Here is a 16,694-nt window from a genome sequence, read left to right as displayed (position 1 = left end):
ATACATATTCTTTAATTTATAATTATTTCTATTTTAATTTTTTGTTACATGTGTATATTAAGGTTAAATATGTTTTTGATCCTTTATATTTAAGTAAATTTTGAAATTAGTCATTTTTTAAAATTTTATACCAATTTAGTTTTACATCTTTAAAAATGTGTGGACTTAGTCATTCTTACCAAATTTTATTAAGTTTATTTGACATTTTAAACATATTTTATGATAATATTTGAGTTAACAGTAAAACGAAAATATGTCAAACGGTGTAAGCAATTCAAATACTATCATAAAATACGTTTGAAACGTTAAATAAACTTAACCAAATTTAGTTCATATAATTTTAGAGATGAATAACTAAATTGGTCAAAATTAAAAAGAAACTAATTCTAAATTTTACTAAAAATTAAGAAAAAAACATATTTAACCCTATTTATTATTTAGTCTGAGTTTAAATTTTATAAATAAACTAGATTTTTTTTTTCAGTAAAAAAGAAAGTATGAAATGAAATCTGAATAGTTTTGATGTGGTCTTCAAAACGAACGGTGATGATGGGGTTGACAGATAGCTGGATATGGAAGCAGAATCTACCTCGGTGAAACGACGAAATTGCCCCCATTTATGCAACAAATACTCGTTCATCTGTGCAGAGTCCTTTGCATATTCTTCTTCCTCGTCGTCGTCGTCTTCATCTGATGCCCAAACCTGTTTTTGATTTTCGCAAGGTATGCTTCCAACTACTTCGGATTTTCTTTCTCCTCTCTTTCCAATTTGTTGCTAAGCGTCGCTCTTCGTTTCTCTATCTTTTAATTTGTTCCTCGAACGATTAACCTCTCGGGGCGCCGATGCAAGCTTCAAGCATAGCTCATTCCTTTCTTCTTTCTTCTGTTTTTTTATTTTTTTGGTTTCCATTTTCGATCAACTTGGCTGCGGGCTTTGCGCCCTTTGTTTTCATTCATTTCAATGTTTGAGCTGCCTTAGGGTATATTAATACGCGTTTAGCTGTTGATTTTTATCTTGGTTTTGGATACTGCTAATTTTGACGCTGTCTGATTGAGCTGAAAGGGTTTATTGATTATGCCCTCTGCGTGCGAATTTGGATTCGTAAACTGGATTGCAATGGGCAGCAGAACCGTGTTTTTGTTTGATTCCGCGTGTGATTTCAGATTCAGTGCCTTTTGATTGTTGACGGGTTAATGGCAGTCGGGGGGGCAATGTGGTTTTCTTTATTGTTCTCCTTTTTTTTTGGCATTATGTCTCATTTTGTTTCTTAGCACCGAATTTTCTTTGAACCATTTTGTTCAAATTGTTTTAAGTATTCACATTTGTTACTATTTAGCTGAAACATAGATTTTGCCCTATCTACTTAGTAAACCATAAAGGGTTTGTTTGGATTCAGACTATAATTTCCTTTGAGAGCTCTCGACTGCATATACAGATCTTTTTCCAGTAAAGAAGCTCTCAAAATCCTGCTGTTTATTTGTTTAAAATGCTGAATTTAAGGCGAATAACAAAATTTGAATGACAATCTATTCACATTGGCATGTTTTGATTTTAGATGGGAGTTCAACGGCATGAAGCGCTTGCTGAAGACGAGCCTGCTGAAAATGCTTGTGCTAGTAGTTCTTTGAACCAAGGTGCTATTCCCAGTGAGTCTGCCAATAGCAATCCATGTGTAAATACTGAAAGTAGTGAAGTTAATGAACCGAGTGACTTTTTTTTTAAGAAAAGTAATACATCACATATCTACAGACAAGATGTTGTGAAAAATAATACCAGTGGCATGATTGGGATTGTGACAGAAGTCGCCGGTGATTCAGATTCAGATTCAGATAGTAGCATCACTGATGACGAGAATGACAGTGAGGATGAGGATGGTGATGGTGAGGAAGGCGATGATAGTAATAATGCTAGCAGGAATTCTGAAAGTAATGTTTCTGCTGGGCATTGTAAAGCCGATGCACTTCTGGCTGATCAGCTGCGTGTTCTGTGGATGGACGAATCTGAATCCACTCAAAATTTCAGTGACGTTGAAGTTGTTGATCGTGGATTTTTGCACGGTGATTTTGTTGCTGCGGCTTCAGACCCTACTGGGCAAGTGGGTGTGGTGGTTGATGTCAATATATGTGTGGATCTGCTGTCCCATGATGGCTCTATAATAAAAGATGTCTCATCAAAAAACATACAGCGTATTAGGGATTTCACTGTTGGTGATTATGTGGTGCTTGGGCCCTGGCTAGGCAGAGTCGATGATGTTTTGGATAATGTAACTGTCTTATTTGATGATGGTTCAGTTTGTAAAGTCTCGAAAGCAGATCCATTGAATCTTAAACCAATTTCTAAGAATATTGTTGAAGATGGGCATTTTCCCTATTACCCAGGGCAACGGGTAAGGGCGAGCTCCTCATCAGTTTTCAAGAATTCAAGATGGCTGTCTGGCTTGTGGAAAGCTAATAGGTTGGAAGGTACAGTGACTAAAGTTACAGTTGGATCAGTGTTTGTTTATTGGATAGCATCTGCAGGTTATGGGCCATATTCTTCTACCGCCCCAGCTGAGGAGCAGAGTCCGAAAAACTTAAAATTGTTGTCTTGTTTTGCTCATGCAAATTGGCAATTGGGTGACTGGTGTCTATTACCCTCATCAGTACTGTCATCCTCAGCTTCCATGGACAAAGGCATGTCAAAATTGGAACTTAACGATTCTGCTAACAATGAATTAGATTCCAATCAGACAGGAAGTGGGTGTGATTCAGAAGAAGCTACTGTTGAGGAAACAAATGGGAATAAGGATACGATGGAGCTTGATCCAGCTGATACTTTGGAAGGGAATGATGGACATGAGAAAAGTAATCCTTCTCGTGATTCTAGCTCATGCTGCAGTTCTATCTCCGTATCAAAGGAACCTGTCCATGAAGCTTGGCCTCTTCACCGCAAGAAAATTAGGAAAGTTGTCATCAGGAAAGAAAAGAGGGCCCGAAAGAAAGAGGAAAGTTTTGAGAAAGCTCTTTTGATTGCCAACACAAGAACAAAAGTTGATGTTGCATGGCAGGATGGAACAATAGGGCATGAACTGAATTCTACGAGTTTAATTCCTATAGATAATCCTGGTGACCATGAATTCGTTTCAGAACAATATGTGGTAGAGAAGACCTCTGATGATGGTGATGATATTTCTGAAGCTAGGCGAGTTGGGGTGGTGAGAAGTGTTAATGCGAAGGAGCGGACAGCTTGTGTGAGGTGGTTAAAAAAGGTTGCTAGAGCAGAAGATCCTCGAGAGTTTGACAGTGAAGAAGTTGTAAGTGTGTATGAGCTAGAGGGACATCCAGATTATGATTACTGCTATGGGGATGTTGTTGTTCGCTTGACACCTGTGTCTGCACATTTAGAAACAGCTTCTGTTGAAAAGTCCACTGAGAAATCAGAGCAGAAAACTGAAGAGTGTGGGATTAAAAAAGAAGCAAAAATCCAAACTGATGCTAATAGAGTAGAAAATGCATCTACTGATACTTCTACGCAATTTTCTGACCTCTCTTGGGTTGGAAATATAACCGGCCTTAAGAATGGTGATATTGAAGTTACTTGGGCTGATGGGATGGTGTCAACGGTATGCTCATTTTTGTTATTTCCTGCTATTTTCTCTATTCTCTTTCTCTCTACCCCACCCCGTACACACACACACACACACACATATATATATATATATATTGCATCTTATTTTAGTCAATTCAAACTGAAGAAATGCTTCAATTATTTTAATGCCTGGTGAAAATTTAAGTGTTCTATAATTAAGTTTGAGGTTTAGGATTTCTTTAATATCTTTGTCATTAAAATATTCTACTGTGTGCTTTACTGTTACAAGAACTTTAAACAATATACTTACAATCAGCGAAGGTTCCTTTCTATTGCTCTGAAGAGTAATGCAGGTGGACTTTTGTTAAAATTTGGCAACTATATTAGAATTTTGCTTTGAGATGTTTATTGGGTATTTACTTCACTGAAATTGAGGGAACGTTCAAACTTGAGGATCAAGTAAACTTAAATGTTTAGGGCCTCTGTTTTCTAATTTACCATTGTAATATAGCCTAATGATTCCCCCAAGAAGTAAAAAAAATGACCAAAACCCTGAAACAAACACCTACTAAGGATCCGCTCTGGTAAATTGAATTAAGAGCTTATTGAATAAGTATTTATCATTTAGGCGACTAGGCCCTTATGCATAAATTGTTTCCATAATCAAAGAAGAAACAATGTTTTAAATCCTTGATAGGCACGCATGGTGGCTGCCCCAGAATTGCTAGAGTGGATGGTAGGATAACTACATATAAATTGATTAAAATTCTCAAAAAGAAGAGTCAGAGAATAATAATATAAAGAGTAAACAGAGGTAGAGAAACCAATAGTCAAATAGAAAAAGCCATTAGCTAGAAAAGAGAGACCAGTTGTCAGAGTGCTCGGCAGAGAGATAATTTTGGTCGAGGAATGTCGTACATGGAAACAGGGTTGGTTGGTTGAGAATGAAAGTGAGAAATGACAGCTCGTTCATTGCTTTTATAAGCAAAATATTGTTATAGAAAGAAATTGAAATCTCAAAAATTTCCCCCTTCAAACAAGCCTTAAAATTAGTGTTTATATTTGCTCTTTTGGAATTAAGAGACAGTGCTGCTATCCTAGCCATTACGACTGCTACTTTGCCTTTGACAGTTGCTACAGTGAACTGCCAGCTGCAATGGTCCTTGAAGTGGCAGGGACCTTCCACCTCGCTACACTATAGTCTGCTATTTAGAACTCTGAGAAGAAATGCGATCAAAATGTTTCATTTTAAGCTAAAACTGAGTTTATAAGTGATCTTGAAGGGCTTATTAAAATAAGATGAAAATACCTTATGGACATAATTTATTTTTGAAAGTTCTTTCAAAAGTGCTTATGCATCTGATAGTCTCACTCAAATAAGCTTTCAAAGGTGTCCTATATGTACCAAGACACTCTATAGACCAGATAGATAAAATTCAGAAATTGTTTGTTGAAGTCAAATATTATAATTATAATAAAAGATTGATTGGTACATGAGCTTATTTTAGTCATAAACTACTGGAATTTATTTTAGTCAAAATAAAAGATTGAGGTCGGAATACATATATATCAACTTTATATTCTTCTAAGGCATTTCATGTCTGATAATACGTTTTTTCCATTTGAACTGCAATGATTTACTTTACTTTCAGGTTGGACCCCAAGCAATCTATGTGGTTGGTCGAGACGATGATGATGAATCAATTGCTGCTGGGAGTGAAGTTAGTGATGCTGCAAGCTGGGAAACTGTTAATGATGATGAAATGGAAGTCCTTGAGGATTCCAGAGAGGTTTGTTTCTCTTTTTCACCTGGACCATGATTCTTACCATCTTTCAACTTGTTTCTTTCTGAGAGGAAGCCTAAAGGAAAAAACTATTATTTTGATCCTTATCTAGAGTTGCTTCCACTCATTAATAAAAGATCTAAGATAAGTAAACTGTGATTTCCCAATCTTGCAAAGTTTGTCTGTTTTCATTTCACAGCCTTGCACTTCTTTTTCTTCTTGCCTTTATGTACTCAAGCAGCAATGTAATTAATTTCAAATGTCTGTTTAATATTTCAATTTAAGTGATTGTGATCATTATCTCATTTTAAAAGGTCATTGAATGTTTTGTGATAGACATCCTATCTGCCTACTAAAAATGTAGTTATTTTATTAGCCCCTTTCTTAAATTATATATATTATGATGATATTCAGGATATTCAGAGGGAAAACTCAAGCAGTGTTACTTCTGAGGCAGAAGAAAGTGGAGAGAATGATTTTGGTAGGGCTGCTGCACTTTCTGTTCCCCTAGCAGCATTTCGGTTTGTCACTAGACTTGCCAGTGGAATATTCTCAAGGGGCCCAAGGAACTTGGATTCTATTGACATGCAGATAAAAGCTGGGCATGAACATCCATCACCAGTAGTTAATTATGAGTCTAGTTCGCAGAGACCTATTCCCATTAATGGTGATACTTCGGGCAATAAGAATGGAAGATATGAGGAGGTTGCGTCGGACGCAACTGAAACTCTGGAAGCATGTGAGACCCTACATGACTTGAAAAAGGAAGATGCTCTTGCAAGTAGTGATGATGGGAGTTGCAGTTTGAAACATTTTGACATAACTCAAGATCCATCAGACCACTATTTTATTGGTGCAAATGGACAGGTACTACTGCTGCCTTATTTCTAATAAGAGTAGGGAAAAGGAAGAATGAAAAAGTACTTCATGTTTATTGTATATTAGGGGCTCTGTTAATATACCCTTACAAACTTGGTGGCAACTTGCACCATTTGTTTAGACCAAAACGCCAACTCCTTTTTGAAACAGACTAAATTTAACGGTATTAATGTAGTTTAAAATGTATTATCTATTTTAGAAGTACCAATTTCTTAAATTGCTCTCTCGTCTCTCCTAGTCCTTCCTTTCCTTTTATTTGTTTGTTCTCTTGTAGCAAAGAACAAAACAATTCGACCAACAAGAACATAGAAAACACGGAGTAGAAAGAAAAGAAATAGATTGTAAAATAACCCACTACAGGACGTCATATTCAAACTTGGTGTACATCTTTATACTTTATCATTTTGGTATTGGACGTCATGTGAAATACTTTATACTTTATGTGGCTGCCTACTTTTTGCAAATCTTTCTACAAAATTGCAATCATCGTCACAATTGGCATAATTCTGGGAGCTTTACACAGCCGATAGAGGAGAACAAAGGTTGTGAAATAAAAGGAAAAACTTGGGAGAGGAGAGATAAGTTGAATTATTTTTTTAAATAAATATTTAAATTCTAATTGTATATCTTTAAATTTAAGATGATCAAAGAAAGGAGTTGAGTTTTGTACAAGGTTTCTAATTATAGTCTTTTGTAAAATCAAGTTGGTATATATTTTTTATAAACATTTATTTGCCAGCATGTTTTAATATGCATGCACAGGCCTGTATATTTACACTGATCACTATAGATTAGTATTAATGTAGATTAGGTTCTTATATTTAGCTAACCAGAGATCAACAGTGTTATCAAAGCATCTTAAATGTGAATGTGCAGACTTATCTATTCAAATGTTAGCTTCCTCCTTTTGTATTTGGTTTCCTTTCTTGTATTATACTGCAATCACTAGATTATTTCTATCTGCTTTCAGAGTAACAACAGAAAATGGTTAAAGAAAGTGCAACAAGATTGGAACATACTGCAGAATAACCTTCCTGGTCAGTGATATATTTTTTGATCATCTAAGTTTTGTGTTAGTGAGCTGTACACTCATTTTAGTAACTGTTATTGTTTAAAACATTTTGACAGAGGAAATCTATGTACGAGTTTACGAAGATAGAATGGATCTCTTGAGAGCAGTTATTGTAGGGCCATATGGAACCCCTTACCAAGATGGACTCTTTTTCTTTGATTTTCACCTTCCGCCAGAATACCCTGATGTTCCACCGGTAAGGAATTTTATCTTGAAGCTGTTTTGCTGTCCAATTTAATATGCTCCCACCAAAGAAAGCGAAAGCGAAGATTTAACAGTCAATGACATTCAATTTGTATATATTTAATCCAAATGAGATATATCTCATGCATTTTCTATGTTCTTTATCTGGATTTCAAATGATATGCAGTCTGCATACTATCATTCTGGTGGCTGGCGAATTAACCCTAATTTGTATGAGGAAGGGAAGGTTTGCCTTAGCCTTCTGAATACATGGACAGGCAGAGGAAATGAAGTATGGGATCCAAAATCCTCTAGCATACTTCAAGTCCTGGTTTCACTTCAAGGTTTAGTACTCAATTCTAAGCCTTACTTCAATGAAGCTGGGTATGATAAGCAGATTGGGACAGCCGAAGGAGAGAAGAATTCATTGTCATACAATGAGAATACCTTTTTACTTAACTGCAAGACTATGATGTATCTTATGAGGAAACCTCCCAAGGTAATTATGAGCAACGATAAAAATATTTTATTTTGTCCTATCCATTTTATTGAACTGTTCATATTTTATCATGGTTAGTTAATTAGTTAAAGCACTATTACATTGTGCATACTCGGTTTTTGTAGACTGAGGGTGCATACAGTTTGTGTATCGTTATAGAAAACTGAAACTCCTTAAAAAGGTTAATAACAGGGTTGTTAACAAAGAAGCAGAGGGGTATTTTGTTGAACTCACATGTTTTTGATTAGCTTATTTTGGGAATATATGTTTTTTTTTTTTGCTAATTTCCTAGGAGAGCTTTGAAAAAAATATGATTATTTCAATGAGCGTATGAATTTGTTCAAGTAATTGCAACATTTACATGTTTCATTGGCATTAGTTCACGTGTAGTTGTTGAGACATTTACATTTACATTTACATGTTTCATTTACATGAATTTGTTCAAGTAATTACTCTAGTAGTTGTTGAGACAGCTGTTGATTGATTCTGAGCTGTGTGAGGTATATTTGACTCCAGGATTTTGAAGTGCTTGTCAAAGAACATTTTAGGAGAAGGGGCCATAACATCCTTAAGGCTTGTGATGCATATATGAAAGGTTGCTTGATTGGCTCTTTGACTAGAGATGCCTCCGTAAGTGAAAAAAGCGGTCAGAATTCAACCTCTGTGGGTTTCAAGTTGATGTTAGCCAAGATAGTGCCAAAGCTTTTCTCGTCACTTAGTGAGGTTGGAGCTGATTGCGAGGAATTTAGGCATCTCAAAGATTTGTAGCGAAATTATGGTGATATGATACATTACTTCCGTAAAGCCAACTTGGTCTGCTGGCTCTGCCCAACTTTAAAATATTTGAAGGTACAAACAAGTGTGGAGGTTGTCATATACTGTCATTATTTTGATTTCTATCATTTATACCCATTCATTTTCCTTTAAAAGATGAATTTACTTCTAGGAGCTTGAAGGAACATAAGTGGTGGGAGTTATATTACGTTGAGAGAGAAGCAACTACTGATAGAGCAGGCTGGATATCCTCTTGATTTTGATGAGCTGTAATAGGGGAGGCAATGTTGGTTACTAACTTGTACACTGTTTACAATTTTTTATTTCTTTTATATCTGGGATTAAACGAGCCAAATGGCATCGTATGATCCATGCAACCAACGTCCCTTAATGAGATACGGCTTTCGTTGTCGTTGTTTTATATATGGGGAGAGGGTGGTGGGAGTCGGAGTTTGATTTTCACAGGTATTTTAAAGTTTTGATTGTCTTGGATTGGTTGATTGATTGATTTATCTTCTGTTTCTCAAGATACCATGAATTGAATATACTTGAAGAAGCCCCTCCTCTTTTGTAATGACACTTCGTGTTTGTGCCTTTAGTGTTTTTCCTGAATCCAGAGCCATGACGATGCTTTACCATTTCTTATTCCACTGTCCAATTACTATTTATCAGAATCCCTACATGGGACAAAGGTATTAATATTTCTTTAACCAGCTAAGATGCATAAAAACCAAAGTACTTTAATGTTTTTGATCCTTCGCAAATCATGATATTTTTGTGCTGAAAATAATATAATTTTGTTCCTGGATATCTTTTCTCCTTTGCATCACCACCTCTATGCTAACTGTTTGCATGCCTCTTCATAATGAGAATAGAAAAGTTTCAATGTCTAGAGAGATAGCATAAAAAAAAACTTATGAGAGTCTCATTATTGTTTGCATTTGATTTTCTTTTGAAATTTTGTTGGTTTCGTCACGGTTTTAATACTTGAGTTAGTATAAACATATAAATAATATTAGATTTAACTTGTAAGACGTGAGATTGCTTTATTTTTTGGAAGTAATCGATATAAACAATTTAATATCCTTTACGTTTTACTAGTTCAAATGTAATGTATGTTCTACTTAAACAAATGTGTACTAATTATTTATTCTACTTAGTTTAATAATTATATTAATTTAAACCTTACACATTTATTAAATAAAATATATTTATGTTACTTGTATTTTATTATGTCTACAAATTTCAATGAAAAAGAAACATGTGTTGTGTAGGAGTGAAAACATAAAAGTTTAAAAGTGTGATTGTATTGTAGAGCAGCAGAAAATAAAATTAGGAATGTCTACACTTATTTGTAGTGGATGGATAATTTGTTTATACTATTTTATAGTGGAAAATAAATTAGGTGCTTCTATTTTTTAAGTAAATAACAATAAATAAAATTAGGAGTGAAATAGAAATACAAGATTTTATATCAAATGAAGGTATCCCTTTATATATTTTTAGTCTTATAACTTTTTTAATCTTAAAATATAATTTAGGATAAAATAGGAAATTAAATGCCTACCATAAATTGAGAAATTCTATTCATATGGTGATAGATTACAAGTGGAACCAAATGCTCTAACTTTTTTACACTAAAAATAACATAATTAAAAAAATTTAGATATCAGAAAATTTATTAAAATAAAAATTATTATTAAAATTTATATTAGCGTTATAATGAATTAATATAGAAAAAATTTATAAAAAAAAAAATACTATTTTATTAATTTTTATAATATTATAGTTACAGAGTAGCTGAGGATAATTATTATTTATGATAGGATGTATATATAAATCAAAGAATGACTATATAAATAAAATTATTATTATTATTATATAAATTTCATATAAAAGGAATTTCAATTCATCTGAAGTATGAAGGGAATAATTATTATCATAGTAGAATACTAAACAACAACTCACGAACATAAAAGAAAACAATGAGATAAGAAACATAGAAACTAAAATGGTGTAAATTAGTTTAGATTGATACAAGATGGTGATGAATACGGAGGACTGATAGTGTTGGCAGTTGCAAATAGCCTCCTAAACATATCAATGAATTAAATTGTTTTCATGGATTTTTTTGGATTCCTCAATCTAAAATGCACTTATATTTTTTTGGATGGGACAATCCGATACTTAATTTGGATTGGTCCAATTGTAAAATCAGGAAAAACACCCAGCCAATTTTTAACTTTAGTTTTTTTTTTTTATTTTGTTATAAATTTTTATAGCAAACCTCTTCTTTTTCCTAATCTTAGTGAATTGAATTATTAAGGTTGAATTGATCAATTAAAATTACAAAAAATAAAAAAGAGAAAATAAATTTATAAAAAGTGGAATGTAAAAATATTCATATGTAAAATAAATTAAAAATATAAAGCACTTTTAATAGTAAATCAATATTAACTGAAATAATTATTTTTATTAATTTTCATGTTTATATTAGATTTCTAATTTTGTTTTCTTAAGTTAAGGTTTTGTAAGTTACTATTTTTTTTTTCTACCTCCGAGGTCTAATATAAAGAAAATCGTTGTAATATAAATTAAAATATCCATAAGTAATATGTTAAATTAACCACTCTAGTTTGGATGTAACTTATATTTTTAAAAAATCATAAACAAATAATAAAAATTCATTTAATAAAATCATTATATACATCTTGAAAATAAAAGTAATCAAATTTATATTTATTTTTTATTTTATTAAATTGGTGTTACATCTTATTTATTTTGTTTTTATACATCTTATTTAGTATAAATAAATAAAAAACATAACATATATCAATTGAAAAAATATAGCTTGCAAAAAAAAAAAGCATACCAATACTTTCAAATTAATTTTTTTTTAGTTTCAACTGTTTTATGGTGTATTTTACTATTATTTGATTTAGGCTATACTTTCTTATATTTTTCAATCAATTAAAAAAAATATATCACAATGAAGTTGATATTATATATATATATATATATATATATATATATATATATATATATTATGAAACAATTCTCATAGTTTAAATTTATTCCCATGTTTATTTTATTTGTATGTTCATATTTATTTTGTTTTTTGTGTAAATGTTCATGATTATTTTATGTGCACATCCATGTTTATTTTGTGTGAATGTTATATTTATTTATTTTGCACATTTGTTTATTTTGTGTCCACTAAAAAATAATGATTCACATCTGTATTGATAGGGTCAAATAATTCATAGTTTTTTTTTTAACTGTATACAAATAATGATTATAAATAATTTATCCCCATTTACTATACAAATGTATTTTAATTATTATTATTTATAATTTCATATTAATACAAATTATTATTATTTTATAAATTTATTTTAATTATTATTACTATTTTTTATTATTGATATTATAAATTTGTTATTATTATATAATTTTATTTATATTATTATATATTATTTACTATTAAAAATATTTTAGTAATTTATTCCAATCTGGTCTGTCGAGTGGAAATCAGAACCATGAAAACCAAAATTAAGAAAAAATGTTAATGATTATGTCTAAATATCTAAATCTATATTAATATAAAAATTATAACCAAAAAAAGTAAATTCAAAATTTATATTTCAAATTTACATACATATTTTTGGATTTATCTATCGATTTTTCTGAAATATTATAAAAATATTTGTTATTTTCTTCGTCTCAAACTAAATTCACCACCATGTCCAGCAAAACCTGATGATTTATTTAGTTTGGATGAAGAGTTAGAATTTGAAAATTCACCATAAAACAATTTAAATATAAATGGTTAAAATTAAAGTATAATTTAAAAGATTATTTATTTGAAGTATAATGTGTAATGTGCAATGTGCGTTTAGTTAAACAAATGTGCCTTAATTCTTTACTCTACTATATTATGTAAATGAATCAAAATTTAATAATTATATCATTTTAAATTTTCATATTTATTAAGTAAAATATATGTATGATTATTTTATATTTTGTGTCTACTAATTTAAACGAAGATCATGTTAAAGAAACCATCACTAACAGCTGTAAAATTGAAAACATAAAAGTGTGATTGTATTGTAGAGTAGTAGATAATAAATTAGGAATTTGTACATTTATTGTTAGTGGATGGATAGTTTGTTTCTACTATTTTTGTTAGTGGAAAACAAAGAAGATGTGCATCTATTTTTTTTAAGTAAACTAGTTTTAAATATGTGCATTTGATGATTTTTTGGGTGTGTTTTTTTATGTTAGTAAATATACACTATAAGAAAATTTCATCTAAACAATGGTGAATTTTAATGATTAATAATTATTTATTAATTATACTGACCAATCTAGATATCATTAATTTACAAAATTAAAAATTATTAACTACTATAAAACAATCACTATTATAAATAAAAAATTATGATTAGTTACTAAATTGATTTTAAAAGTAATTATAATGGTTTTGATTATCAAAGGAAATTGGTCACTATAAATTAATTATATAAGTATTGACTACCAAAATGATTTATTAGTTTCTAAATTAATCTCTAATTAATTAGTAATCAATTTAGTAACAAATTATAATTTGTTATTTATAATAGTGACTATTTTAGTAACAAATAATTTTCAATCTCGTAAATTGATATTTAAATTAGTCATTATAATGACTAACTATTTTTTATTTTTAAAATTGGTTTCTAATTCAAGATTTTCTTATAGTGATATATTATATTTAAATACATATTATGTTAAAAGATATTTAGAAAAAAATAATAATAACATTTTTAAGTTTATAATAATTTTTTTAATAGAATTAACGTGAAAAATATTCATAAGTTTAGACAGTGTTTAAATGTTCATTCTCTAAGCGGTTGAATAGTATAGAGAGAAATAGTGTTTAGACAGTGTTAAGAAAAATATAAAAATACATTTAAAGTTAGAGGACATAAAAGAAAGTAGATAAACTGGAATATAGATATTTTTAGTGAAAATAATGCTTTATAAAAAAAAAAAACTTCTTATATTTTTTTTCACTTGCCCCTTAAAGTTAACCAGAACTGAAAAATACGTGTATCACTATCGTTAGTGTCAAAACAGTTAATAAATACTTTGAAATTAATAAACCAAGTAATATATAGAATAATAGAGAAAGAGAAGAAATGAAGGAAACCAACTGATTAAAAACTTCACACTGTTGGTATATACTTCTTGTTTATTTTGCATTCCTTAAATTACAAGAAAAATTATTCCTAAAAATTATAAATTCAAGAAATATGAACTAAAGAAAATGAACAATTATTTAATTAAGAAAAACATTTTATCTTATCATATTTTCAATTATTTTTCTAAAACTAATGTATTTTTACTCATTTTCTTCTTCTCATTCACAAATTAGTCAGAGTTAAGTGAGTGAATGAAATAATGTATTCATTATATTCTCGGTATTTTAAATCTTTTAATGGAACTAAAGTGCATAGGTATTTTCTTTTTAATTTGTTGGCACACCGAACATTAAATAAAATTCACATGTTTTATGTGTCCCATTCTAACATGTCCATCAAGCATAACTTAAATGAACAATTATATTTGTTTTTTAGCGGATAAAATAAACAAATAACAAAGGAAATGTATGGAAAAAATTAAACTAATTAAATTACAATTGAAAGAAAAAGTTATAAAAAAATAACAACCAGGAATCAAATAAAATTTAAGATAATTATATAATGCATTCTTTTTAAACTGATGTGTTGCCACTTAATGCATCCCACACTTGGTGATCACTCTTGCGATCATATTGATGGACATGTTTAATCCATAAAAGAATAGGTTACCAACGGCTAGTAGAAATCTAAGAATTTTGTTAGAAATAAAATTTTAATTTAAATCTTATATTATATAAAAATAAGAAAGGTGCATAATATATAAAAGAAAAAATCCATATACTCATTACATTAAATTTTTTGGTTAAAAGTAATATATTTTTTTGTCATGTAGATTTGGTTCAGGTTTTTATAGTTGTTGAATCTTTCCAGTGAATTCTTTTTAAAGATTCACGAGTTTAGTTTTATGTTGTATAAAATTGAAAAAGTTTTAGCATCAGATAAGATTAAAAAAAAAACACAAATTAACATTTTTTTGAGTTAAAGATAGTATCAAATTTCTGGTGAATTGAACTCAAATTTGTTGAATTCCTTGATGAAAATTCTTCTAAAAATCCATCAAAATTGAACTTTTGATTTTGTTTTTAGTTATTCAAGTTGCTTCCACCATTAAATTAAATTGTATAAACAAATCAAAGGTAAGCTTCATGAATTAGCACTTAAACTGGATTCACTGGTTTCTCTTACTTTATTCATCAATAGGGTTGAAGACTAATGTGGAGACTAACTCTTATTTAGGTAAGAAAATAATTATATTTTTTCTAAAACTATTATTTGACATAATTAGACTACAATGATGATTCGCTCTTACATTAAATAATACTAGATAGAGTAACAAAAGTCTGTTAGATTTGGATGGTAGTGAAAAATTAATGCATGGTAGAAAATAAAGTGTAAATTATGATAAAATTGGGGAGCAAGTAGATTCAGAGTTTTCGAAGTGCTTGTCATTTTCATATCATAAAGATCCATTTTTTCAGAACATCGGCACCTACCATCATAAGTTGTTGGAAAACATTTTTGGTTTTTAGTTCTGAAAATAACTTGTTGTCATTTCAACAAATATAATTGACTCATGAGTCTCCACAACTCATTTATAAACTCTTAAGTTAGCAGCAGCAGCATTTCAACTACTCTGAAGCCATAATATTTGGGAATCAATTCCACCATCAGCATTTAATTACTAATTTTTTCCATTAAAGTTTCATAAAAAACTACAACACATACATAACGTATCTTTGGTGTGAAGTTAACAATCATTCTGCCAGCTTGTAAAACTTGAAGTCTGTTTTTTGGTCCATTAGGCACTTTCTTTCTGTATTTTATTATGCACATTTTGTAATGGTAGCATCTTTTGAATGCCAAATCATGACAGAACAAACTTCACACTTTCACACATTAGATTGAAATGCTTCTTCAAACACAAGCAAAGTGACTATATCCACCCTCATTTCAGCCACTACTTAATGACATCTTATATTTTCACAGACATGGGGGCTACAAATTTTCTAAAAAATTGCACCTTCATGCTCTCAATTCTTGCTTTGCACATTACTTTTCCCTTGAAGCATGTCATGGCTAGTGTTTACACTGTTGGTGACCAAGATGAATGGAGTAGTAGCCAAACAAATTATGCTTCATGGGCAGGGAGATACAATTTTAGCCGTGGTGATGTTCTTGGTATCTCATTCAACATTTGTCTTTTCTTTTCAAGGCATTCATTCCTATGATGTTATCATCTTTCAATTGAGTTTTTTTCTGGTGCTGTTTTGGTTCAGTTTTCAGGTACATTAAAGGGCAACATAATGTGTATGAAGTGACAGAAGAGAGTTTCAGATCGTGTGATGCAGATAGTGGAGTGTTGGCTAAGTATGAGAGTGGAGAAGATGAAGTGGCTCTGAGTGAGGTGAAGAAATACTGGTTCATCTGCAACTTTGCAGGGCACTGCTATGGAGGAATGAGGTTTGGAATTGAAGTGAAAGATGCTGCATTGCAAATGATGCAACCACCATCAATTGAACCAGCTCCTTTGGATAATTCTTGTACCACTTATTTTGTATCTCAAAGATGGAGAGTGTTTCACAATTCTATTCCTTTAGGATTGTTTCTCTTCAACTATTATTTTTGGTGAATTTGTCTTAGGTATGTGATTTGATTATTTATTTCTACTGTCACTCACAGATGAAGCATAAAAAAGAGTCTTCTGCTACATCCTTTCATGCATTGATTCTACTCATATAATATAGTGATTAAA

At 30.6% G+C, this 16,694-nt stretch overlaps 2 protein-coding genes across 4 annotated transcripts; both read left to right on the top strand.

Moving 5' to 3' along the window:
* The first annotated feature begins 565 nt into the window (after positions 1–565).
* UBC23 (ubiquitin-conjugating enzyme 23) lies at positions 566–9,336 on the top strand. 3 transcript variants are annotated; one of them, XR_003605727.2, is made up of 9 exons: positions 566–723; positions 1,557–3,602; positions 5,221–5,358; positions 5,767–6,219; positions 7,202–7,268; positions 7,360–7,499; positions 7,674–7,985; positions 8,502–8,834; positions 8,932–9,336. XR_003605727.2 is itself a non-coding variant. In XM_028078416.2 (8 exons), exons 1-8 carry the CDS (start codon positions 694–696, stop codon positions 8,751–8,753), a joined length of 3,438 nt encoding a protein of 1,145 aa, XP_027934217.2. In that variant the 5' UTR covers positions 566–693; the 3' UTR covers positions 8,754–9,336. The 3 variants fall into 3 exon arrangements, 1 of the variants encoding a protein (XP_027934217.2); XR_003605728.2 differs by having other exon boundaries at positions 8,916–9,336; XM_028078416.2 differs by having other exon boundaries at positions 8,502–9,336.
* A 6,521-nt stretch (positions 9,337–15,857) lies between these two features.
* Positions 15,858–16,649, top strand: LOC114192682 (mavicyanin-like). Its single transcript, XM_028082460.2, has 2 exons — positions 15,858–16,120; positions 16,219–16,649. Exons 1-2 carry the CDS (start codon positions 15,907–15,909, stop codon positions 16,569–16,571), a joined length of 567 nt encoding a protein of 188 aa, XP_027938261.2. The 5' UTR covers positions 15,858–15,906; the 3' UTR covers positions 16,572–16,649.
* The last annotated feature ends 45 nt before the right edge of the window (positions 16,650–16,694 follow it).

The sequence above is a fragment of the Vigna unguiculata genome, chromosome 7, assembly GCF_037176805.1.
Source record: "Vigna unguiculata cultivar grain cowpea cultivar isolate G323 ecotype 2 chromosome 7, ASM3717680v1, whole genome shotgun sequence".
NCBI lineage: Eukaryota > Viridiplantae > Streptophyta > Magnoliopsida > Fabales > Fabaceae > Vigna > Vigna unguiculata.
Note: the sequence above shows the minus strand (reverse complement) of the source record. Positions and strands in the feature narration are given on the sequence as shown.

What these genes read in the sequence shown, in the direction of transcription:
- LOC114192682 (XM_028082460.2), top strand. Translation starts at nt 15,907, where the DNA reads ATGACATCTTATATTTTCACAGACATGGGGGCTACAAATTTTCTAAAA. An exon ending in TAGCCGTGGTGATGTTCTTG is followed by an intron (nt 16,121 to 16,218) that starts GTATCTCATTCA and finishes GTTTTGGTTCAG; the next exon opens with TTTTCAGGTACATTAAAGGG.
- UBC23 (XM_028078416.2), top strand. Translation starts at nt 694, where the DNA reads ATGCCCAAACCTGTTTTTGATTTTCGCAAG. An exon ending in CTGTTTTTGATTTTCGCAAG is followed by an intron (nt 724 to 1,556) that starts GTATGCTTCCAA and finishes TTTTGATTTTAG; the next exon opens with ATGGGAGTTCAACGGCATGA. An exon ending in TTATTGGTGCAAATGGACAG is followed by an intron (nt 6,220 to 7,201) that starts GTACTACTGCTG and finishes ATCTGCTTTCAG; the next exon opens with AGTAACAACAGAAAATGGTT.